We start from the raw sequence: 25,998 nt of genomic DNA on the forward strand, positions 1-25,998 counted from the left end.
CCTTTCTGTCTGATTCCTACTCATCCTTTAAGGCCCAGTAGGACTCGTAGATTTTTCAGTGCTGGATCTTTTCTTATTAATACTACTCACAGTTTTTCAAAAATATTCTTTATGCCTACAATAACAACTGATATACCATTAGAACTATACAGAGCATTTGGAAAAGAGGCCAGTTACAAAATAAATCAATACCCCATCAATAAACATTCAAAAAATATAATGGAAATGGATTCTATTCATAACACCAATAGAATAACATAGTTAGAATTAAACTTAACTATTCAGAATTTTTGTGAAGAAAAACTTCAAAATATAGTGAGACATAAAACATTTGAATAACTGGAGAGATACGGTCTGTGTAGTGGGATGGGAAGAATCATTACTTATACATTTCAATTTATTATAATGTAATTCTAGTCAGATGGGAGAGGGATAATGTCAAAATGATTCTAAAATTCATCTGGAAGAATAAACAGAACAGCCAAGACGTTATTGAATAAGAAGAGCAAACTTCTAGGTTTAAAACAGTTGTAACACTATAATAATGAAAATAATGTGTATTAATTCAAGACAGATTAGTAGGTCATTGGAAGAGAATAGAAAGGCCAAAAATCAGTTGTGTGTACTGATTTTACACCAGCTCACTTTTTAAAAAAGTATTATGTTTTTTTCTACTTACGTATTTAATATAAATATGGTATTTCATCTCTGTGGAGTAAAGGTTGGATCATGATGTAGGATTTACATCCTAAATGATGTAGGATGATTATTTAAAAACAAAAAACGTTAGGTTCCTGCTTCATAGCATTACATCGAAGTAAATTACCAAGAGATAGAAACGTTAAAAAAAATTAATGAGCAAATGAAAAATATAGGTGAACATTTATTAATCTTGGGTTAGGGAATGTCTTTTAAGCATAAACCCAAAGGCAAACTATAAAAGAAAAGATTGGCAACTTCATTATTTTTTAAAAAAATCAGGTACTTCCCTGGTGGCACAGTGGATAAGAATCCGCCTGCCAGTGCAGGGGACACAGGTTCAATCCCTGGTCCAGGAAGATCCCACATGCCACAGAACAGCTAAGCCCTTGCGCCACAACTACTGAGCCTGCACTCTAGAGCCCGCGAGCCACAACTACTGAGCCCGCGTGCTGCAACTACTGAAGCCCACGCACCTAGAGCCCATGCTCGGCAACAAGAGAAGCCACTGCAATGAGAAGCCCGTGCACCGCAACGAAGGGTAGCCCCTGCTCGCCACAAGTAGAGAGAGCCCACATGCAGCAACGAAGACCCAACGCAGCCAAAAAAAAAAAAAAAAAAAAAAAAAAAATATATATATATATATATATATATATGGGTTATTATAAGTCAATGAGAAGACAAACGTTCTAATAAAAAATGGTCAACTTACTGAAGAATAAATACCAGTAAGCAGAAACTATATGGAAAAATATTTAACCTCACTAGTAAAAGAGAAAATTCAAATTTAAACAATGAGATAACAGGCTTTTGCCCATGAAATTGGCAAAGGGTAAAAACTGAATGATAATATCCAATCTTGGCAAGAGTACAGGAAATATGCTCTCTTATTATTACAGTGTTGGTAAGGATGCATCTTGCCTTTCTGGAAGGCGATTTGGCAGTATGTCCCAGAAGCCTTAAATTACGCGTACCTACCTTTTGACCCAGCAATTCCACTTCAGGAGATATGGCCTAAGGAAATAAATGGCGATATTAATAAAAATATATGTACAAGGATGTCATTATAGCATTATATATAATCGGGGAAAATTAGAAACAGCCTAGATCAACAGTAGAGGATTGGTTAAAAAAATTGGGAGTATCTTAATAAATTGGTATAAATGAAGCTATTTAGTATAATAATACAAAAACATATTTGATATGGGAAATATTGGGCACTATATATTAAGTGAAAAAAAGCCTTAAAGCAGTATGTAATATCTCATTTTTGTTATATCTCTATGCCATATCTATCAGTATCAAATAGATTAGGGTTTGTTAAGTCTGGGATTGGTTGAAGATTTATCTATACTGTAACTTCTAAGCCCCGAAACTTCCAGATGACGTTACATTTTCTCATTCTCACAATCCTTTGTGAAGACAGCTTTATTCTAAAGATTAGGAATTTTGGATCCATTCTGAGTACTTATAAACAATCTGAAGTTCTGCAAAATTTTATGTAATTGATTCTGTCAGAGTTTGCAAGGTTCATTTACATCAAAATTATACTCTGATCTATATTCCATACTTGACAAGATTTTCTTAAAGGTGATTCTAGTTGTCTTCATATTTTCACTGTTAGAGGAAGAAGTTTAAAATGCCAAACAATTTAACACTGAATAAACTAAATAAAAGTGGATTCAATTCTAACATCGCACTTTCATAATATCCTCCATGTAGTTGTTAACATAGTATAGTGCAAGCATCTGACAGTTTTAAAATAATCTTGCTAAGATTGTGTGCATTTGCCTTAAAACTTTGTCTTATTATTTTTTTAATTTTCAGGGGTGATAGTCAGTTTTGTAGTCAAAAAGCAGCCATCTATTCATTGAATTTTACAGCAGACCCACCTCAGAGAGTATTTAAACTTGTTAACCAAATCAATCCATCTATTTTCTGCATTCACATTACAAACTGTAAGTATTTGATGGTGATATACTTTGTGAAACTCTGAAAATTTTTTTCTTTTAAAAATTCTTTTATGGAAAAATGTCCCATTGTTAGATTTAAAGCAGTTATTCTGTGGTTTGGCTAGAGTTTATCTTGAGGCCATTCCACAGACAACTGCAAGTAACTTTATAAACCTGTGGCCATGCACGTTTTCTTTAATTGTGCTTGTGTAGTTATCTTTTGAAATCTCATACTTTATTTCAAAGGTGTTTATAATATGTAAACATGCATAGGAATCTAGATTTATTTGGGGGGGGTGTGTGTGTGTGTGTATGTATGTGTGTGTGTGTGTTTTACTTTATTTCCTCCTGATTTAATAGTTGAGAATCAGGTTCAGCTTTGGTTTCAGGTTCCCTTTTTCTCTTTTATTTTTACTAAGAATATTTGCATGAAAACAGGATCTTTATTTTTTTATTTCTTTATTTTTTTTTTGCGGTATGCAGGCCTCTCACTGTTGTGGCCTCTCCCGTTGCGGAGCACAGGCTCCGGACACGCAGGCTCAGCGGCCATGGCTCACAGGCCTAGCCGCTCCACGGCATGTGGGATCTTCCCGGACTGGGGCACAAACCTGTGTCCCCTGCATCGGCAGGCGGACTCTCGACCACTGCGCCACCAGGGAAGCCCCAGGATCTTTATTTATTTATTTTTTTAAATTTTTTTATTTTTTTAACATCTTTATTGGAGTATAATTGCTCTACAGTGGTGTGTTAGTTTCTGCTTTTGGGAGGTCTGAGGTCTTCTGCCAGCGTTCAGTAGGTGTTCTGTAGGAGTTGTTCCACGTGTAGATGTATTTCTGGTGTATCTGTGGGGAGGAAGGTGATCTCCGCGTCTTACTCTTCCGCTATCTTCAAGGTCCCCCCCAGGATCTTTATTTTTATCTGAGCATTTAGCTCAGTTAGGTGTCTAGTTCCAAAGTACATGTGAGTGTAAAATGTTATCAAGATATCAAAGATCAGAGACACATTTATGGTTTTATCTAACTTTATCGTCTTTTCAGAGTGTCTTTATATTTTGTTCCTTTGCACCTGAACATTTAGGCGATTGCTCTGTGATTTGTAATCCGAGGTAATGACTGGTCAGTCATTGTCATGTTCTCTGACATAACAGGCCCAGTGAACAGACCAGCCTGTTCCCTCCTCTTCCCACCTCTTATGTACAGGGCACATTATCCTCCTGGGCTTTGGAGGTGGCTGTGTGAGGGTAGAAACAGGGTCTTTCATTCCCATAGCCATCTGGAGAGAGTTGTCCCTTAGAGGTTTATGCAGCAGATGCCTCAGTCCATGGGCCAGAGAAAGAGATTGATTATTATTGGTTTCTCTTGTGCTCTTTACCTGTAGGCTTTAGAAACCATTGCTTCCACAATAGAGAAAACCCTATTTATTTAATAAGATTCAAGAAATCTTGGGGAAAGTGAATATAAAAAGAGACACTTTAGTGTCTTCACATCAACCTTAATGCTACTGAAAGTTGTTTCCAAAATACTACATATGTTATATATACTATACATGTTATGTTTTATACTGATCTAAAATGTTTTTTCTAAAAACAGATAAACCTGCATTATCCTTTATTAATCCGGAAGTGCCTGATGAAAGCAATTTTGATAAATTGATGAAAACATCGGATGGTTTTTCAACGAATGCAGAATCAGATGTTTCCTTGACAACCAAACCGGATGCTCCAAATACTGCAAAATATGAGGTGAGCCAGGAACTTAAGTCCACTCATCCCGTCACAAATATCTTGTCTTTGTAAGTTAACTTTTCAGTTTGTTCCCAGTAAACGGGCTTTCCTGAGACACAGAATTCATATTATAAACTAAAAAACTTAATGTGCGTGCTTGTAGATCAAAGATCATGAAAATTAAACTTGAGTAGTTGAATTCTAACATAGGGTTGTGAGGCATTTATTCTGTGGTAAGCTTGCATTTGTCTCTGCAGAATTTTTTCTTTTCCACCTCAAAAGATGCAGCAAAGTGCTTTTTTCTTTGCAAAAAAAAAAAAAAAATTTGCAAAGATGCAAATTTTATGCATCTTCCTGTGTCACTATAAAAGTTACCACTTCTTGAGAATTTCCCATGTGCCAGGCACTGTGCAGAGCTTTTCAGACATAATTGCACACAACCCTGGTAAGGATGTGTCATTGTCTCCATTTAAGTGATGAGGAAAACAGAGGTATAGGAAGGAACTAGTGTTGGAGCTATATTTTACTGGTACAAAGTATTCCTTCCATGGATATGTCGTTATTTATTATTGAGTCATTCCACTATTTACCAGACATTCGTTTCTAGTTTCTGCTATTGTAAATAATCCACAATAAACATTCCTATAGGTACATATATATATATACATATATATATATATTTTTTTGGCTGTGTTGGGTCCGTTGCTGTGCACGGGCTTTCTCTAGTTGTGGCGAGCGGGGGCTACTCTTCATCGCGGCACGCAGGCTTCTCATTGCGGTAGCTTTTCTTGTTGCAGAGCATGGGCTCTAGGCACATGGGCTTCAGTAGTTGTGGCCCGCAAGCTCAGTAGTTGGGGCTCACGGCCCTGGAGTGTGCGGGCTTCAGTAGATGGGACACATGGGCTCAGTAGTTGTGGCTCTTGGGCTCTAGAGTGCAGGTTCAGCAGTTATAGCACACGGGCTTAGTTGCTCCGTGGCATGTGGGATCTTCCTGGACCATGGATCAAACCCGTGTCCCCTGCATTGGCAGGTGGATTCTTAACCATTGCACCACCAGGGAAGTCCCTAAATACATATATTTTTGTCTGATTAAACCTTAGGATATGTTCCTATAAACGGGTTAACTTGGTCAAAGTGAATGGGAATTTAAAATACCGATACCAGATTGCTCTCCAGAAAGATTGCAGGAATTTATACTCCCAGCTCTGGTGAAGGACAGGGCTTGTTTCCCCCTTGCTGGCACCTGTGTCAGCTTCCTACATACCCTTCCAGTGGAATAGAAATAAAATTGCCTAGAATAAAAAAGCCTGCAAATGCAGTAACATGCGTACACAGAAACACACATCCTTAAAAGGAAAAGGGTGGGGCAGCTAGTTAGAGGTAAGCTCCCTGCGGACAAGGACCACATCTGTTTTTTAATCACCCCTGTGTTCCCGATGCCTGCAGTGCTGCCTGTCACATAGTAGGTGTGCAGTAAGTGTTGAAGGAACACCTTAGTTGCACCTTGACAGCTGTTTGTTGTTCTGTTTGCAGTATGGGGTTCATTTGCAGACTTCACATTCATTTCTGAGATTTCCTTCTCCCCTTACATCATCTCTGTGCACCGATAATAACCCTGCAGGTAAGAGAGTGGGCACTTTTCTTCCTCTCTGCAAACAGAGTTTGTTCTTAGTTTATATTTATAGTAGTCATAATTAAACAGACTTCGTAACTAGAAACAGAGAGTCTTAGAGTTGAAAGAGGCCTCAACAGTTGAATAGTTCAGTTTCCCACCCAGTGCCAGAATCTTTTCTACAACATGCAGTCACTGTTTGAGCACTTGCAATGATGGGGAACTCACTACTTGTAACCAGCCCATTAAGTTGTTTAACTCTTTCAGTTGTTGGAAAGTTCTTTTTTTAAAAAAATATTTATTTATTTGGCTGCAGCAGGTCTTAGTTGCAGCATGCAGGATCTTTTAGTTGCAGCATGTGGGATCTAGTTCCCTGACGGGGGATCGAACCCGGGCCCCCCTGCATTGGGAGCATGAAGTCTTAACCACAGGACCACCAAGGAGGTCCCTGTTGGAAAGTTCTTTCCTCGCTGGAGCTAAAGTTTGTCAGTAGTTAACACTGATTAACTGTATGCTGGGTATTGTGTAAAGTGCTTGCATGTGTTTTTCCATGTGATCCTTACAATGATCCTCTAAGGGAGGGTTGTTTTCATTCTTTAGATGAGGAAACTGAGAAACATTCAGTTTCTTACTCAGGCGGTGGTGGAGCAGGGATACAACCCATGCAGCTGCCTCCCATGGGTCCTGCTTCTCCTTCAGGAGCATCATAGACTCCATGGAGTAACCCTCTTGGCAGTGGAAGGCAATAGGCCTGGCTCTCCAGTCCTTAGCCAGCCTCACACTATGCAGAAACCTGCTAAGCCGTGGATGACAGTATGTGACCTAATGAAGCAACACTTGCTACACGAAGGAAAATGTGTTCTATTGAATAGATGCTTAACCTTGCTCACACAAAGGAACCGTGTAAATTAAAACGAAACTGAGGGACTTCCCTGGTGGCGCAGTATTTAAGAATCTGCCTGCCAATGCAGGGAACATGGGTGTGAGCCCTGGTCCGGGAAGATCCCACATGCTGTGGAACAACTAAGCCCGTGCACCACAACTGCTGAGCCTGCGCTCTAGAGCCCATGAGCCACAACTACTGAGCCCGTGTGCCACAACTACTGAGGCCCGCGTGCCTAGAGCCTGTGCTCTGCAACAAGAGAAGCCACCACAATGAGAAACCTGTGCACCTCACGAAGAGTAGCCCTTGCTCGCCGCAACTAGAGAAAGCCTGCAGGCAGCAACGAAGACCCAATGCAGCCAAAAAAATTAATGAGAAAAAAAAAAAACAATGAAACTGAGATACTGTTTCCACCTAATAGATTGGCAAAGCGTAAAGAAATTTAAGTCTGTGGATAAATAGGCACTTGTCTATATTGCTGGTGGGACTAAAAATTGGTAAGGCCTCTGTGAAGAGCACTTTGGTATTATGTATCAATATTGCACATGAATATGCCCTTTGACCTAGCTTTTCTACTTATAGGAGTTGGTCCTACAGAAACTCTGGCCCACATGCAAAACAATAGATTGCAGCATTATTATAGCAAAGCTGGAGACAGCTTCCATTAGTGGGGAACTGGTTGAATAAATTATGGCATGTCTATAATAGAATACTAATTCTCCCTAAAAAGAGTAGGAGGAAGCTCTTTATGTACTGAGATAGACTGAACTCCAAGATACATTGTTCAGTGAAAAAAACAAAGGGCAGAATATATATTGTGAGTTTGTTTCCAAAAGGGGAAAGAACTACTAAAAAAAAAAAAATTTATACACGCACACACACATACATATACATATATATACATACATATATATACACATGCGTTTATTTGCGTAGGATATTTCCAGAAAGATACACAAGAAACTTCATGCTGACTGTCTCTGGGGAAGGGAACTGGTAGTTGCTGGGGGACAAGGGTTGGGGGGAGACTTCTCTCAATATCTTTTTGTGCCTTTTGAATTTTGAATCATGTGAATGTATTATGTATTTGAAAAATATTTTTTTAAACCCTATATTAAGCATATTATGTCTGTGTCGTAACTTTGCAGTTTTACTTAGATTACAATTTTTTAGTTACTGTTGGACAGTTAAAATTTTTCTTGTTTTAAAAATTTTTTTCCCTTTCCCTTGGGAATGCTACGATTTCCAGCATTTCTGGTTAACCAAGCTGTTAAGTGCACCAGAAGGATAAATTTGGAACAGTGTACAGAAATTGAAACCCTGAGCCTGGCTTATTACAGCAGCCCTAAAATTTTGAGGGTAAGAATTATTTTGAAGTGAAACTTGATTCATTGGGTTTATTTTCCGTTCTTTGTACCCTTTTAAAATATAAGTAGAGCATCATTTCAATACATGATTGACACTCAGAATTTTTCTTCTCCAGTTCTTTGGTATACTGATACCAAAGATATTGAAATAATCACTTAAAATAATTTTTATTTTTATATAGTTAGCTCATATTTTGCTTCCTTTTTTTTTGGTTTCATTCATTTTGATGGTAACCAATAGTCTGTCTCCTGAATTAAAATGACCTTTATTAATAACCAAAACCTTTAGAATTATAAAAACATCTTAATGTCTGTCACGGGAATGATCATGTTAGCACCACAAAGTTATCTTTCTGGTTGGCAGATGAAATAAACACCCAGGAAAGGACAGGAAATATGTTTGCTGGAGAAGAAGAGGCCCCTGTGTGAAGAGGCCCCTTCTTCCTGGTTACGGTGACTGAAGCCTGAACTGAATAGATGAGAGGCCACTGGCCTGCTTGGTGGGTGATGTGAAGGGCTGCAAGGGGAGAAGACAGTTTTCAGTGATTTAAAACTATATGATTATTTTGAAAGCCCCCTTCCCCTTCTGATTTCCGGAGTGTGGTGACGGGGGCGTCCATGGCACCTGTATTCATCTGGGCTTCAGTTTTCAGAATCAGGTTGAATCTTTCCTCTCCCTGCCCTTTCCCTCTCCCTCTCTCCTCAAAGTCAGCCATCTATGCCTGTGAATTCTTCCAATTCGTGTGACTTCTCACAGTTGTCCTGGAAGCATTCCCTCAGGCGTGCAGGCACAGTTCTTTTTCAGTTTAGCTCCCCCGCCCCACGTCCACTCATCCCCCTCCCCAAAGCTCCCATTAGCCTAATAGGGCATCTTGGGGTTAGAGAAGTGGGGTTGGCAGCGTGGGGACAGGAATGAAGGGAGGTGGAGCCCTTTAGGAAAAGAGTTCCAGCGGTGCTGGGGAGGCAGGAGCCTGGCCCCGAGGGGGCTCGGGCTACAGGCAGGAAGGCCACTTAGGAGACTGGACATTGCCTGGGCAGGCAGTGGTGTCCTTCCGATGAGGACAGGCGCAGCGCAAGTGACCAGGAGGATGGGAGCCATGTCTTCCCTACAGTGTTATGTCACTGATGACCATATGGAAAATACTGCACAATTACACTGAAGTGTGGAGGCTTCCTGAGACTAGCTCTGCTGGGCTGGTCTCCTGAGCTTCCATTCAGAAGGAAATGAATATAGAAGGGAAATGTAAAGTTATTATGACACAGATACAAAAAATATATAGGTGGCAAGTCTTGATTAAGGAAATTCTGTTTTCCTCTTTGAGAAGTCTTTAATAAGATGAATGTGCCCTTTAACCCACGGTCTGAAAAAGCAATAAAAATGCTTCTTTTTGTTGTACTTAACAAAATTTGTTGTTCTTTTTATCTAGGTGCCTGGTTCAGGAACAAAGGTAAGAGTACTTCTTAATGGAATTATTGTCTTACTTCGGGGCGTTTGAAATGAATACACTTATGGTCAGAAGGGTACCTTACTGCCAATAACAAAAACATTTGCCAAAAAGCAAGCAGAAATGAAATAGGGAAACTCCTTAGTAGACCATCCTTTTGCTATCACAAAAGGGTCAGATTTTCAAATTCCTTAGTTTTTGTAGTGCACACTTGTTCATGTTTAAATGACGTAGCTGTCTTGACTGACAATGGGTGTGATTGGCTTCTGTGATTTCAGGGCATCCCTTGATATCTTCTTGGCCTCTTGTCAAGAGAGCTGGCTAGCTCCCAGGATTCTGCCTGTCCAGTGTAGAAGATAGAAAGAAACCTTTTGCCCAGTGAATGTACACACCTGTGTAGGAGGTGTGCACTCTCAGTGTAGCTTCCAGTGTTGAGTTGCAGGTAGGTTCTATTCAAAGCCTTATGGCCCCAGCTCAGGGGCCCTATAGAACTGTGGTCAGGAGGCCACGGTCTCTTTGCAGATATGTCAGGGAGAAGTATGGTGGATCCACCTCTTACTCTTGGGGCTGCACCCTGTGCCTGCCTGTGAATACAGTCCCCAAGGAGGCCAAGGCAGTGGCCTTGTCGTAGTCTCCCAGAGCCTGTAGAATTGGTTGCCCTTGGTTCAAAGGTCAGCTTTGCTGTTGTTTTCTTGTGTGACATATGCCTCAGTCTCCCCAGTTGCAAGTGGATGGTAGGTCTCTGCTCCAGAGGCTTGATGTAAGGCTCGAGGGAGAATGCACATAATGTAAGACTTGGTGCTTGGTGCAGCAACTAGCACGCAGGAAGCACTGCGGACAGCAGTACCCACTGTGATTGATTTCATTACGTCTCTGGACACAAACATGTTTGAGGTAGGCATTTGGAAAGGAATGGTTGTGTGACTTTGGACTTCACAATACTGTGTGTGGGCCTGGATTTCCTCATCTGTGAAGGTGCTTTCAAACTTATTTCAGTTATAGTGCTTCTTCAAGTGAAAGAAGGGAGAGCCTTCCCTAGTGTGTAACATGGATTGAATCCAAAGCCCCTAGTTGGGGCTTCCCTGGTGGTGCAGTGGTTAAGAATCCGCCTGCCAATGCAGGGGACACGGGTTCGAGCCCTGGTCCGGGGAGATCTCACATGCCGTGGAGCAACTAAGCCTGTGCACCACAACTATTGAGCCTGCACTCTAGAGCCCGTGAGCCACAACTACTGAGCCTGCATGCTGCAACTACGGAAGCCCACGTGCCTAGAGCCCGTGCTCCACAACAAGAGAAGCCACTGCAGTGAGAAGCCCGTGCACCGCAACGAAGAGTAGCCCCCGCTCGCCGCAACTAGAGAAAGCCCACGCACAGCAACGAAGACCCAGTGCAGCCAAAAACAAATAAATAAAAATAAATTGATTAATTTTTTTAAAAACCCAAAAAACAAAGCGCCTAGTTGGAGCAGGGGTGGGGTCCGAAGCCCTTTACCTGCCTGACCTCCCCATCTTTCTCCTTTCTTGGTCCCTGTGAGGAACCCTACAGCTCCCAGGGACCCAGTTTGAAAGTCATATAATAGACTAGCTCTCAAATACTTCCAGCCACTAAAAAGTGCCTTTATTATAGCATTCAAAGCTTGAACTGTCTGTGGGGACAACTGCCCTGTACGCCATATAGTGTTGGTACTAAGATGGTGCCTAGTAGGTACTGGGCACTCAGTGGGTTATGTGTTAATTGAATGACTAAGGATTGATTCAATCAAGAAGGGAAGACCTATTGTGAGGGATAATAGGACGTTACTCAAAGGCACGTACTATGTGCCAGGCACTGTTCCAAGTGTATGTGTGTCTGCAGTCCTTTAGTTGTCCCAGTGGTTCTAGGAGGTAGGTCCTGTTGTTGGCACTCTGGCATGTGAGTCACAAAGAGATGACTTAGCTTGCCCAAGGCTACACAGCGGGGAAGAGGCAGAGCTGGGACAAGAAACCAAGCTATCTGGCTCCAGAGACCTTATTCTTAACCGTGACATTGGACTAGCTCTACTGTGTGCCAAGCCCTGAGTTTGGAAGTTTCACACACGTTCTCTCTTTGCGTCCTATGGCCACACAGTCAGGAAGTGGCAGACTGCGACTTCCAACTCAGATCTGTGTGACACCAAAGCTTGTGCTCCGAAGGATATCAACTAATATCAGGGATGTGTTTAAATTCTTTTAAAGTGCAGCTTCCAAGGTCTGTTAGAGGATGAGGAATATAAAAATCGGATCCAGTCTCCCCATTAATGGAAGCCCATTGTGATTGCTTGGAATTATTGTCAATATCTATTGAACCATCAGTGAAAGATTGTCATGGCCCTGTAGTTTCATTGTTAAGTATGCTTTACTTCTTTGCCAGTGGGTAGTTTGGGAATGGGATATGATTGAATAGGACATTCAGGAAACCAGAAGAGCCATACCATTTTCATTCTTGTGTCTGGTCCAGTGGATGGTGATATACTAGTGCAGCTCTTGCCACTTACACTCATCCATCAGTCTTTACAAAGCCAACTGAACCCTTCCGTTTCTGCCAGCCACACCCACACACCATGGGAATGGCTCCATCAGAGGATATGGAACGGTGTGCACTTTCTTAGAACACAGTATCATTGCTGAATCAGGGCCTGTTCAGATAAAGGAATCCAGGGTTATCTTTTGATGACTTGCTTAAGAGCTAATTAACTGGTAGCATGGGACTCCCTGCATAACTCTTTTTTTTTTTTTTTTTTTTTTACGGTATGAGGGCCTCTCACTGTTGTGGCCTCTCCCGTTGCGGAGCACAGGCTCCGGACGCGCAGCCTCAGCGGCCATGGCTCACAGGCCCAGCCGCTCCACGGCATGTGGGAATCTTCCCGGACCGGGGCACGAACCCATGTCCCCTGCATCGGCAGGCGGACTCTCAACCACTGCGCCACCAGGGAAGCCCCCTGCGTAACTCTTAAACCCAGTGGTGCGACTTGTTATGCAGAGGATGTTGTGGTGACTGGTGTTGCCCTCCTGCGACTCCATCACATGACATCTAGTCTTTGCTTCTGAACCACGTCACGTTCTTATATTAGAGGTTTGACTTACAAGGATAGTTGCCGGTCTTCATGGTCATGGGAGCAGTATATAAGAACTCCTTGTTTATCTATAAAATTACAGCTTAAATACTTAATAATTTTGAATTATAAACAACGTAGTACATGGTTGAGGGCAAAGTTCAGAGCAATATGAACAACTAGATATAAATTAGATTCCTTCCTAAACAGTGGTTTCTAAGAGCAGGCATTTAGAGCAAACATCAGACTTGTCTCATGGTACAAAGAGGCCAAAATATCTAGAGGTTTGAGCCATTTAAAGGATTGCTTGGTGCTTTGTCACTCTGCTGGCAATGGCCATAAGTGAAAAATGTCCTTTAATAGCATTGGTCTAACCAGGGCTTCCTATTTTGCTTTAAAAATTTGTTTGTCTCTGTTTTTCTTACCCATGATCCTACCACCCATTGTGTGCGTGTGTAAGGGTGTGTGTAGAAGTTGTGTGTAAACTGGGTCAAGCATATATTCAGAGAGGTTGTGGGGCTTTAGGAGGATGGACCCTGGGATTGTGTGAAGAATGTGCACGTGCGTGTATACAGTGAGTGTGTTTATCAGTAGGAGCTGTGGTTTGGAGGTGAGAGTGTATGTGTGCATTTGATGGTGTGATGGGAGTTTGTGTGTGTGTGTGTGTGTGTGTGTGTGTGTGTGTGTGTGTGTTTGCGATATAATTCACGTACTATAAAACTTACCATTTTAAAGTGTACAATTCAGTGGTTTTTGGTATATTCACAAGGTTATGCAATCATCACCAACATCTAATTCCAGAACATTCTCACCACCCCAAAAAGAAACCCTGTGCTCATTAGCAGTCACCCTTCATTCTACCCCAACCTTCTCCCCCAGCCCCTGGCAACCGCTAATCTACTTTCTGTCTCTATGGATTTGCCTATTCTGGACATTTCCTATAGATGGGATCATGTAGTACGTGGTCCTTTGTGTCTGGCTTCTTTCATTTGGCACAGTGTTTTCAGGATTCATCTATGTTGTAGCATGTGTTAGTGCTTCTTTCCTTTTTATAGATGATTCTTTTTATTTATGATATTCTTTTGTATGGATAGACCACATTTTATTTATCCATTCATCAGTTGATGAATGACAACTGGGTTATTTTCAGTTTTGGGCTATTAAGAATGCTGCTGTGAACATTTGTGTACACGTTTTTGTGTGAATATGTTTCCAGAGGCAATCACTTAACATTTTGAGTATATCCTTCTCAGATATTTTCTTTGTGAATGTATTCATGTGTTTACATATAAATATCTGTGTTTTTGCAAGTGTGGAATTCTAGTATGCATATTGTTCTATAGCACGCTTTTCCCTTCTTGGCAGTGTATCTGTGGAGGTGTGTTTCAAGTTTTTCGTTATTTTAACCCATTCACCTCTGTTGTGGTGTGTCTTTAATAATCCAGGACTTTACTTTGCAGGTCCCTATCACTGTTCAGTCCATCATCATTCAATCTCTAAATAAAACACTAACCCGACTGGAAGACACTGACACTGATGTATTGAGGCCACTGGTTCTTGTCGAGGCTGGGCATGATAAAATCTGCACTAACATCATCCTTGAGGTAGGTGCCCAATTTGGCTTTGAAAGTTTGCTCTGTTTGTGGGTGACTCAAGCTGCGTGGTGCTGAGGGGTAACTGGATGCCCTCCAAAGGGGGCTCTGGCCATCCGATGGTATCACTTTTCTTGTCTTGGCCTCCTACTTCCCTTTATCCTATCTCATCAGAGGTCGCTTCTTTGTCTCTGAAATAATCGTGTAATTTTTCTCCACAAACCTAGTAACTTACAAGGATACGTCAAAATTTGTTGTTGCTGCTGTTGTGTTTGTTTGTTTGGTTTTTTTTAGATGTTGGGAGTAGGAGTTTATTAATTTATTTTTGCTGTGTTGGGTCTTTGTTTCTGTGCAAGTGCTTTCTCTAGTTGTGGCAAGCGGGGGCCACTCTTCATCGCGGTGCGCGGGCCTCTCACTATCGCGGCCTCTCTTGTTGCGGAGCACAGGCTCCAGACGTGCAGGCTCAGTAGTTGTGGCTCATGGGCCTAGTTGCTCCACGGCATGTGAGATCCTCCCAGATCAGGGCTCGAACCCATGTCCCCTGCATTGGTAGGCAGATTCTCAACCACTGTGCCACCAGGGAAGCCCCATGTTTTTTTTTTTAATATTTATTTATTTGGCTGCGCTGGGTCTTAGTTGCGGCACACAGGATCTTCATTGTGGCATGTGGGATCTTTTAGTTGTGGCATGCAGGATCTTTTAGTTGCAGCATGCGGGCTCCTTTAGTTGCGGCATGCAGGATGTAGTTCCCTGACCAGGGATCAAACCTGGGCCCCTGCATTGGGAGTGCAGAGTCTTAATCACTGAACCACCAGGGAAGTCCTGCTGCTGTTGTTTTAGCACATTTATCTGCACAGATAGGCTGATTACATTCTGCTCAGACCAGCTGATTTGGAACTTATGTAATTGGGCACAGAAAGGCTTAGATGCCCCTGTCTGTCAGCTGGGGCTGATGCTGAGATAACACTTCCCATGATCCGATTGGACAGGAGAGAAAAGCTTTAACACGTGGAGAAGTGGGAAAGGATTTGCCTCCTAGATACATGTTTTTTTATCTGAGTTATTAATACAGCTACAGAAATTTATTGGAAACAGGTGTATTTGAAGTATCATTTTGTTTTTTAGGTGAAGTATAGCCTCACGTATACAAATGCAGGTGAGATAATAAAAGCTGATGTCTTTGTTCTTCTGGGAGCGGTTAGCAGTGCGATGGTTCCATTCCAACAAAAGTTTGAAATTTATTTTATTCAGGTAAGTTTGATCAGTTTTGTATAAGTATGTAATTGCCAAGTATAAAGAAATCATGACTTAGTGGGGAAAAAAAAATCAAATTAGAAGTATTACCACTTCTAACCATTTGTATGGAACAAAGGACTTGCATGTATCCTGTGGAGCTTGTAATGAAATCAAGCCAGAGTCCTTGTATCTTTTCCATTTGGGAATAAGATGCTCTTCCATGTGAGCTTGTTCTTTTACAGCATGATGTACTCCTACACTCAGCAGATATATTTATAGTTCTGAGTAGGGAGAGAGATTCTTTTATTGGTTGGTAATCCCACATTATGAAAACCATTTCATTTTCTCTCTGCCATTTCCTTATTAAAATGAGAATTACTGGGCTTCCCTGGTGGCGCAGTGGTTGAGAGTCCGCCTGCCGATGCAGGGGACACGGGTTCGTGCCCCGGTCCGGGAGGATCCCACGTGCCGTGGAGCGGCTAGGCCCGTGAGCCATGGCCGCTGAGCCTGCGCGTCCGGAGCTTGTGCTCCGCAACGGGAGAGGCCACAACAGTTAGAGGCCCGCGTACCGCAAAAAAAAAAAAAAAAAAAAAAAAAGAGAATTACTTGGGGCATTTCTGCATTGTCTTTCAGCAAAATACAAAGCCAGTTCCTCTCAGTGGAAACCCTGGTTATGTTGTGGGACTCCCGTTAGCTGCTGGATTTCAGCCTCAGAAGGGATATCCTTTTGGCACCATAGAGAAGCTTGATTTCCCTGTCCATGTGTGTGGGCTGCACTTCTTATTGCTGAGAGTCCTGAGGGCTGGACTCTCGCCAGAGCTTCCTGTGGGTGCCTCTGCCTGCACAGCAGGTAGGGCTGTGTGGAGCCTGACAGGGTGGAGCAGTACAGCGCAGGAGAGTGTCAGTGTCTTACAGTGAAAATCTTAAGACAGAAAGCTTGACAGACATTTAGAGGTATTTAATTTTATACTTAAACAGAGACTCTTAAACAAATTGAGTGATTTTGAAAATTTGGAGTTAATTTTGAAGGGCCTGTTTCTGAGAAGTTTTCTCCTGAGGATCTCCTAATCAAGGAAAATAGTTATAACTATTTTTTGCCTTCTTCTGGGAAATAGCTGTCAAAATTCCCGAGACCTAGAGAAAGGGATATTTGGGTCTCTCCCATGTGACTCATATGACACCATCTCTTAAGAATCAGCTGCTTTAGTACTGGGCAACTCCCTTAACCTTCTGTGAATGTCTGGGATTATGCAGACCACGAACAGATACGGACAACTTACTCTTCTTCGTAGCACAGCTGAGCAAGACTGCTTAGCAATAGCGGGGATCCGGACCCCAGTATTATTTGGTTACAACATGCAATCTGGCTGTAAACTCAGGTAAGAGAGTAACTTGCTTCTGTTGGAGCCCATTTGTGTTGATCAGAAAACAAAGCATTTTTACCCTTTGCATTTTAATCAGAACTCTGCATCAGCTGACAGGCTCATTAGCATTATTATTAGTGGGTAGTAGCAACAGTAACAATAACTTACAATGTTGTAGTTTTGGTTTTCTAATTTTAATTCTCATAACCGTAAACCATTTGTCATGATTCAAAGGAAAGTGTTACAACCCTTGCGCTTATCAAATATGGCAGAGTAAAAATCTCAAGGCTTCGTATGTTTTGTTTCTAAGGTGGCATAGCTCTTGAGTTCATAGCAAAAATATGTTCTCTGAAAGTCCTTCCTTTATTTCTGAATTTTAATGTACTCAGCACAACAAACCCAATGAGAGGCAGCCTGAATGTGATCTGTTTTTAATTTATCTTTTTATTATCAAACATAATGTAAAATGTCAAACAGCTCTTCATGGCTTGTTCTAAAGACAGCAGTTCTTACCTTCATTTCCCCCATCCCAGAGACAATCACTTGCAACTCTTACAGCTGATTTTTTGGAAATTTACCCCCAAATATTTAAATAACCCACACGTAATGCTACTTCTTGATTTTTTTGGTTTTATGACTTATTTATTTTTAATTTTAATTTTTTTATTCAAGTATAGTTGATTTATAATTTCAGGTGTACAGGAAAGTGATTCAGTTATATTCTTTTCAGATTCAGATTCTTTTCCGTTATAGGTTATTACAGCAATTGAACATAGTTCCCTTTGCTATACAATAGGCCCTTGTTGCTTATCTATTTTATTATGACTTTTTTTATTTATTGAGCTCCCACTGTGGAGGATGAAGATTTGGCTCTTTCTCCTTTGATCCCCTACCCCACCACCCGCTCACTTCCCATCCTTATGTCTCCCCAGGGTATCTACATCATTATTTTGGTTAGACCAATATTCACCATTTACATCATTCTGATTGCTTTAGACTAGCATTTCTCAAAGAGGGTTCCATGGGATACATTTCCATAACATGTCAGTAGGGGTAAGTCTGTGGTCCAGTATGTTTGGGAAACACCAAATTAAAGTTAAAAACATGATTCCTTACTAAGTAAGCACTTCTCAGAGTCTTCAGTACACCAGTGTACTTCAGGGGGGACATGGGTATGCAATAGTTCCCAAATTTTTGGCCATGGAACCCTTCTTGTACAGAGCCTCTCCATGGAATACAGTTTGGGAAACATTGTTTTGGATTCATCTCCCTGGCCAACCAAGATTTCACAAAGTGAGAGACACTTTCACTTCAAAAAATCCCCTTTTAGAGAGTGAGAAAAGAAACTAGAGAGAATATGCGTGTTGTTGAGGGCTGTAAAAACTGCAGGTACGATATTCTATAATCAGAGATGTTATGGGTACTAACACTGTATTAAAGTGATGCATTTCACAGTTGTAACATAAAGGCTAATACCTTGTCTCTCATTTTTTAGTACTTTTTTGTGTACCAGAGAAATGTCAAAATAAAATATGACCCTGACACTTATTTAAAAAAAAACACAAAAAACTGCAGGTCTGAACAATCACCTCATTCGGTTGACCTTGTTTCCTTTCCCAAAAGACTGACCAAAGCTATCGCGTGTAGGCTGGTAGCGCAGAAGGTGGAGAGCCTGCTGAAGGGCCAGGGCTTCCCAGATTATGTGGCCCCTTTTGGAAATTCCCAGGCCCAGGATGTGCTGGACTGGGTACCCGTCCACTTCATCACCCAGACGTCCCACATGAAGGTAAAGGGGGAGAAGTTGAAGGCCACATGCTAGTGGTCTCTCCAACGTGCACCTGCCCCTCACTGTGGGGAGGTAGAGGCAGTGGGGGAGCTGGCGGTGGGGGGCTCTGGGTAGGAGCTTGGGCTTTGTCGTTAGATGAGCCTGGATCTTGAACACTGATTTTGCCCCTAGTTAGCATTGTCGCCTTTGGCCAGTGGTTTTACAGGTTTGAGCCTCTGTTTCCTCATCTGATAGCTATATTACTGACCTCATGGACTTGTTGAGAGTTAAATGAGGTAACATTCATGGTGCCTAGTGGTCACTCCATAAATGGAAACCACTACCAGTCACCATCCTATTCCTTGTTGGTGTTATGTAAGGCCTTCTCTAGGCATCGTGATATGATAGGTAAATGTCAGAACTGTTTCAACAAGACTTCCCTCTGCACAGCTGTCCCATCCGTTGTTCCCTGGTCTATAAAAGCAGTCCACATGTCAGAGCTTTCAATTCTAAAGTTCCCAGAAGAGTTTAATGGAAGTTGACGTCCTCCAAATAGGTTCTGGATCACGTGCGGTTCTTCTGCCCACCTTTTTCTTTTGTCTCAGCAGTCAGAGTGTGGGCCAGCCCCCGTCACCGCAGGCGTGCTCCCCATCTTATCCTTTAATTGCCCGGCTTTTTCTTGTCACAGTTTCTTCAGGCCTCTCATTACCTGCTTAGCACATTTATAGCGTGGGGATAATGGGGGTGAGGACTAGCTCCGATCCTGCCCTCCCCACCGAGTCCCCAGCAGGGACCCGTGGTTACTCAGTCCCTGCTGTTCACCTAAGTCTTGGCTCAGCTCTGCTGCCTCAGTGAACCAGGCAAATTGCTTCTAGTTTCTCAGAGATGGTTAAGACATCCAGTTATTACTTATCCCTCAGAAGGGAAGACATAGGTTGAGGGGAGAGGGGCAGCAGTGCAGACACTAGCACTGCTGGGGTCTGTGCTGGTCAGGGAGCTCAGAGGGCCTGGAACGGGTTTTGTACCAGCCTTCTAGGCATAGCCAGCACGAGAGCATCTGCTAAGCTCAGTTGATACCAGCTGCGTGTTGCATCTTTTCCTAATAACAGGATATTCTCAAGGATTTTTCAGCTTGCAAATTTCTTAAAAGGCAGTTTTAAGCCAAGGAATTCCACCCGTGCCTTTTTGGCAGGCACCAAATTTAGCAGGCCTGCTAGCTTTTCATGCCCTAAAGAGATGTATTTTTTTAAACTTTTTATTGTGGAAAAATTTCACACACAAAAGTAGAATACTCCAGTGGAACTCCATCTCCCCGTTGGGCAGCTTCAACATTATTACATTTGCCAATTGATGAGACTGTAAAGGCAGGAAAGAGGTCTGGAAGGCCCCCTTGCCCATTTTCCCCTTGGGGCTGAGCAAACAGGGGTCCTGGGCAGAGGCCTCAGGCCCAGGTCCCAGTGTCTAGCCTGAACTCGGGCAGCTTCATTGTGGCACCAGTGCTCTCGGTGCAGAGGGAGAGTTAACATCTGTGACAGCTTAAGATGCCGCCTGTATACCCCCATGTAGCATCTTAATTGCCAACTGATGAAATCAGATAAGTGACAAGGAAGCACTTAAATTTCCTCTAAGTGCATTTTAACATGATATGCAGTCAGGTTTAATTTCTGTCTGTTAATAATACCGTTCTCCCTCTCCCCCCTCCCCCCGTGCCAACTTCGCTCCTGAAGTATCTCTGAGGTAGATGTAAACAGGCAGGTGCAGTTAGAGCTGTTAAGGCCCTGGAGGTTCCACAGTTGGGTATTGGGGTTACCACAGCTGCCAGGTAATGCTGGCCTCTTTAGAGATGGGAAGGGATGGAAAAATTATGCTTTAGGTGTTAAAATATTTTTGGAGCATTGAGTACTTTAAAATATGTGCTTTTTCTAAGCTGTTTTTATCTGAACTTCTAGAGTCTATTCATCCTCTTGTTCAGAACATTTTGTAATATGTGAAACATTTTGTAATTAAAACCCTGAACTGCAGATTAAGTTTGACTTGAGGTTGTTTAATACTCAAATTGATTAATGGCATTTTGTTTGGCAGGATTCTTGCCAGCTCCCAGTGGCGTTGGCTATAGAAGTGAAGTGGACTAAATACGGATCCTTATTGAACCCACAGGCTAAAATCGTCAATGTAACTGCAAATCTGATTTCATCCTCGTTTCCTGAGGTAGGCCTAATTTTAAAGGTATAGGTTAAGACACGAGTCCAGACAAAACTGTGATAGGTGAGATTTATTTTGTAAAAAAGATAATTAAAATTTAAACAATCTGGATTCTTAAAACAATTTAGCAGTCATTATCTTTTATTTGGAGAAAAAACCCCCCTGAACACAGGGGTTTTATTCACATTAACATTCTTGTTTAGACTTGATCTTTTAAAACTCTTGTCTTGAGTTGTGAATGACATCGATGTGTTAGGACAACCTGAGTGAAAATTGTATCTCTCCTCTGAGTTAATGGCTGATTAGCCCTCCACGTACCTACCAGATTCATGAACCAACAGTGGTTGGGTGAGGAAGGAAATGAAAGCTGTCCCATCTTTGTTATCCTGGTGAATACACTGGAGGGTAGGGCTTGCATCACTCTGATTTTTTTTTATTACAGACCAACTCAGGAAATAAAAGGACAATTCTTATTTCCACTGCGGTTACTTTTGTGGATGTGTCTGCACCTGCAGAGGCAGGCTTCAGAGCTCGCCCAACCATCAATGCTAGGCTGCCCTTTAATTTCTTCTTCCCATTTGTTTGACGTAAGTCATTAAATAGGGAAACTACACCACACCTGCCTAATCAAGCGCGTGTGGGGCCCAGGGCTCCTTGGAGACATCCCACTTTATTATACATATAACCCTTGAGGTTGCCCCCAGACCGACACACTTCCCCTCTCCACTCACTTCCCTCCTCTCTTTTCTCCCTTTGGGAATTTCATTCTACTTGCTTTGACTTTAGAAGGGGTCTGGCTTGGCCATTTCCAGTACTCTCAGTACATAGGTCATATGCGGGAGCCAAGTTGCACCTTTGGGAAGAACGTAAAGAGAACAGACCTTGAAGTAGTGCAGGCGTTGAGGGTTTATCCAGTTTATTCATCCCCTGCTTTAATGTGAGTTATTTTTTAAAATATTATTTTTAGTGCTCGCTTCGGCAGCACATATACTAAAATATTATTTTTAGTTCAGGCTTTTCAGGTCCTGTTAAAATGAGTACAAAAATAGCAAGTGGTATAAAATCATGCAAGTAGAGTACAAGGCCTCACAAGGGGATCTTCCCCCAAATGTCACGTTAATTACAGTGGAGTCTTGGGTCTAATTGCTACTTCTGTACCAGGCACTGAAGCTAGCTTGCTCTCCAGCTAGTGGGCCGGTATAGGATGCCACAGAGTGATTCCAAGCAGTTGAACCTAGAAAGAATACAGTAGGAGGGCCTGCGGGAAGGAGAGAGTTTATTTTATACATTAATTGTACAGTAATTGAGAAAAATGTTGTCAGGGTGCAGAACTGGGTGGAGCCAGCTAAAAGTTGGAGGACGCAGAGGAGGGGCTGGGTACTTGAGAACAAGCCCCTTGGGGGACATTGTGATTAGCTCTTTAGAACAGCTTGGAAATAGAAAATATTCTTCTAGCATGTGCTGATAGCTACGGTAGCTCTCTTTTTTCTCCTTTGTCTTTCAGAGTGGCCATATGAAAGGATGCACTGGTTCCTTAATATACGTGTGAACTGTGAAGACTGTACATTTGATGAGATTAAGTTTTATATACAGCTAGTAATTGTCCAGCTTGTTGTTCATTTTCAAGCAAGAGTCAAGTGTTCAGCATGAGAAAAATATAGTTTATGATACATTTGTTAAACAGTGTGGGGTGGGAATGGGATGGGACATTCTCAGTCACACCAAGGAAGAAATAGAGCCTCTGAAAGACTGTGTCCCCCAGAATCCGAGCTGGCAGCAGTGAGACAAAGCCATCAAAGCAAACCTCTCCCCAACGTGGCCCCAGGAGGGGCGGCTGTCTTCCTCGTCACAAGCCCGTGAGGCAGGTCTTCCCTTTGGGGTGGGTGGAGCAGGTATGCCTCTAGTTCACCTCACCAAGAAGTCCATGCTGTCTCAATAGCTTGTTAAGTCTTTCAATTTCTTGTTCCTGTTATTACAAAAAGCAGACAAATAATTTACTTCTGAGCCTCACCAGGGATGTGGCAGTCACACAGTGAGCTGCAGACACGCACAGGGAAGCAGAGCTGAATGAAAGCCATACTCCTCATGCAATCAGTCAGCCGGGGCCCAGCAGCGATGGCAGTGAGGAGAGAGACCTGGCAAAGCTGCAGGGAAGGAGGCAACGCCTAAACTGAATCCAAAAGGACAAGGAAGGCCTGACCGAGGGAAGTGGGCTCCAGGCTAAGGGCACTGAGTGAGCAGAGGCCTGGCCTGGAGAAGCTCAGTGCTGGAGGGAGGGAACGATCTGTGTTCACAGAGGGCATTTTCCCAGACACCTTCTTACCTTCTCAGAGCAGCTGAATTCAAGGTGTTGGATCTTGGTGGCCAGTTGTATATTTATCTGTTTTAACCTTAGTAGCTGCCGTTCAGAACGTGTCTTAACCGAGATAATTATCCCTGAAAAATAATTGCGAGGGTCTCCATGATACTGGTCTCTAATTTAGCCCCTTGGGAAAAAAACTGTATTCCTTACAAATGTATAACTGGGAAGAGTGGTGACAAGTAAAACAGTCATCATGGCTTAAAGGCATCAGAACTAGGAGGGTCAGAGTTTTCATTTCTGAGCTACTCAGTACCCAGCTGTGAAATACTTCTTTGGCTTTTCTGGTGTGAGAAATCCTTAAAAATAATCACTGACCAGATGAAGGTTAAGCTCCTTAGTAGGGGGCAGTTCACAACAGTCTTGCTACTTAGCAGCAGTTGTTCGAAAGGCACTAAGTGCAAGCCTGGAAATGCTCAAGCTTGGGGTTGGGACTGTCACTTTGCCAACTTTCTGCCTCCAGAGCTGTGGCCAGTTGTCAGACTATGACCTGCATCTTGGCTTGGGGGCTGGCGGGGGGGGCTCCCAAATGCCCACACCACACTGCAGACACGGCCTCAAAGACTGGGCTGCAGTAGGGCTGCTCTGCCCCTTTCCAAGTGTGAGTGACAGAGTCTGGACCTTCCCCCACACGTGTGGCGCCCACAAGGCCTGGGAGTAGCCGCCTCTGGTCCACAGTGTTCCTGGTTGTCTCACTGAATCCGGTTTAGCCTTGTGTTGCTTCAGTCACGCTACTAAATTTGATAGCAGTGTAATAACGGGCAATAGCCAGTCATATGCCTCGCTGCCATTTAGACAAAATGAACAAATCTCACAACAGTGTGATGTAAGAGTACTGGGTAGTAACTGCTTCATGAGTCATTTATAATCAGTCATGGTCTATCTACCTCACATAACCTTTGCAGAGAGTATTTTTCTGTTAGATTAGATGAAAAAATCGACATAAGCATCTAAAATATTATCTGAAAAGCCTCCATTATTTCCTTTGACAGAACCCAAATAAAGGTTCTTAATAGGCTTTACTTTAATCACTAGGTCTGAACTGGCCGCCCCCAAAGCCCACATGCCCGACAGAGCCGCTCTCACAGCCCTTTCCCCGGCCAGGTGGCACCACAGCAGGCGGCCACAGCAGGGGATGGGCCTGCTTCCAACAGGCTGCACTGTCGCTTAGTCAGTCTCCTGACAGCGACCCACAGCCCGTCGTGTTGGGCACTAGTCTAGGGATTCCCAACCCTGCTGGACACCCAGTCACCTGGGAGTGCTTCACAGACGGACACCTCCCTCTGGGCTCCGCACCAGACTCTCCCCTTAAAGTGTCGAGGGTGATTCTGATGCGGCAAGTCTGAGGACAGGCATTTGATCAACTCTGACTAGTTCGCTGATGGCTGAACCGCTAACCAGTCACTAGGTCCACATAAAACCACAGCACAAATGGCTTCTCTGACATGGAGGCTCCCTGCACCAACAGAGAGTGTGTGAGGAAGAGGATCTGTACCTGAAATACGGTAAAGCAGTATTTCCCCAAGTGTGTCCTCCAGAGCCAGAGTCTACAGCACGCTCATAGGTGTTATTTCCTCCCAAAGTGTTGAACTGGTCAACTTGGAAAACAATTACAGTTCTCAGAGCCTTCATCATGCTAACTCGTGTTGTGACTTTCTCAAAGGGGGCAGAGTCTAGTGTACAGCATTTCTCAGCTTCCTTGCTCCCTTTCCGAAGGTGCCCCTCCCAAGGTGGGATGGGGTTTGGTAGAACACTCTCCAGGAAACACCAAATGAAAAACAAAGGTGCTTTGGGAACCAAGCTGGCAGGGATTGATCAGGGATTAGTCTAACCCTTGCCATAACCATCTTTCAGTAATCATAGAAATGAGAGTCTGAAGGAGAAAGGCACTTCCTCTCAGAGAACACGTCCTGGTGTCAATTTGTAGCCACAAAGGTGACGGTGGGACACCAAATCAGACCATGTTTCTCTTGGTTGCCAAGAGGAGGAGGACCAGGGCCTCTGCGCCCCTTCCAGGCTCCACCCACTGTCCCATCCCCCGCGCCCCCCCCCCCCCCAGCCCAGGAGCGCAGGGGACATACCGTTGATGATCCGGGCCACCCGCCACAGGCGGAGCAGAATCAGCAGCCCTAGAGCCTCAAACTCATGCTCCCGGAAAAGGAGGACAACGTCGAGGATGAAGGAAACCACCACGACGATGGCGTCCAGGATTTCAAACTTGTGGTGAAAGAACTCCAAGCGGAAGACAAATATTTTAAAGAAAATCTCCATCATAAAAAAGGTCAAGATGGCAATGCTCATGTAGTGGAACACCTGAAGGGGACAAGGAGATACAGAGTAGACTCAGGCTGTCATGGGCTGGGGCAGGTCACACGGACGAGCTGGCCTTGAATGCCCCTGCCCAGTCACCGAGAGAATCCATTCATTTGACCAATCGCAAATTCCTGCCAGCACCAGGTGCTGTTCTCGGGCCGGACTGTGGCTGAGAACAGCACACACGTTGCTCTCTGAAGGGCAATGGGGCAATGGCAGTTGAAAACATCCGCCATGCCCTTTGGCCCTGCAAAGCTCACGCGTGCACAAAGACAGTAAGGATATTTACTGCAACATCATTTGCAGAACAAAAGATTTTCTACATTGTTTGGAGAACAACAGAAACGTCCACTAGACTAGGGCACTTGTTAAATGCATTATGGTATCTCCACATGGAGCATTACGCAATTGTTCAA

At 43.1% G+C, this 25,998-nt stretch overlaps 2 protein-coding genes across 18 annotated transcripts in view; one reads left to right on the forward strand and one right to left on the reverse strand.

Moving 5' to 3' along the window:
* TCTN1 (tectonic family member 1) overlaps window positions 1–22,506 on the forward strand; it is a 29,064-nt gene extending 6,558 nt beyond the window's left edge. The window contains exons 3-15 of one of the 9 annotated variants that reach the window (XM_019950514.3): window positions 2,527–2,657; window positions 4,241–4,392; window positions 5,908–5,995; window positions 8,119–8,228; window positions 9,664–9,684; window positions 14,212–14,355; window positions 15,469–15,594; window positions 16,213–16,298; window positions 16,818–16,958; window positions 18,567–18,729; window positions 20,791–20,916; window positions 21,353–21,497; window positions 22,415–22,506. In XM_019950514.3, the coding sequence (XP_019806073.1) occupies window positions 2,527–2,657; window positions 4,241–4,392; window positions 5,908–5,995; window positions 8,119–8,228; window positions 9,664–9,684; window positions 14,212–14,355; window positions 15,469–15,594; window positions 16,213–16,298; window positions 16,818–16,958; window positions 18,567–18,729; window positions 20,791–20,916; window positions 21,353–21,496 (1,432 nt within the window). In that variant the 3' untranslated portion in view covers window position 21,497; window positions 22,415–22,506. Of the gene's footprint in view, window positions 1–2,526; window positions 2,658–4,240; window positions 4,393–5,907; window positions 5,996–8,118; window positions 8,229–9,663; window positions 9,685–14,211; window positions 14,356–15,468; window positions 15,595–16,212; window positions 16,299–16,817; window positions 16,959–18,566; window positions 18,730–20,790; window positions 20,917–21,352 lie in introns of all 9 variants that reach the window. The other 8 variants (XM_033836887.2, XM_033836885.2, XM_019950515.3 and 5 more) reach the window with 8 other exon arrangements.
* The window catches only part of HVCN1 (hydrogen voltage gated channel 1), a 30,926-nt gene continuing 25,893 nt past the window's right edge, over window positions 20,966–25,998 (reverse strand). For 8 of the 9 annotated variants that reach the window (XM_073790079.1, XM_073790077.1, XM_073790078.1 and 5 more), the window contains 3 exons: window positions 25,351–25,582; window positions 23,234–23,346; window positions 20,966–22,876 (listed from right to left, as the gene is read on the reverse strand). In XM_073790079.1, coding sequence (XP_073646180.1) covers window positions 22,811–22,876; window positions 23,234–23,346; window positions 25,351–25,582 — 411 coding nt within the window. In that variant the 3' untranslated portion in view covers window positions 20,966–22,810. The remainder of the gene's footprint in view (window positions 22,877–23,233; window positions 23,347–25,350; window positions 25,583–25,998) is intronic. The other variant, XM_073790080.1, reaches the window with a different exon arrangement.

The sequence above is a fragment of the Tursiops truncatus genome, chromosome 13 (assembly GCF_011762595.2).
Source record: "Tursiops truncatus isolate mTurTru1 chromosome 13, mTurTru1.mat.Y, whole genome shotgun sequence".
NCBI lineage: Eukaryota > Metazoa > Chordata > Mammalia > Artiodactyla > Delphinidae > Tursiops > Tursiops truncatus.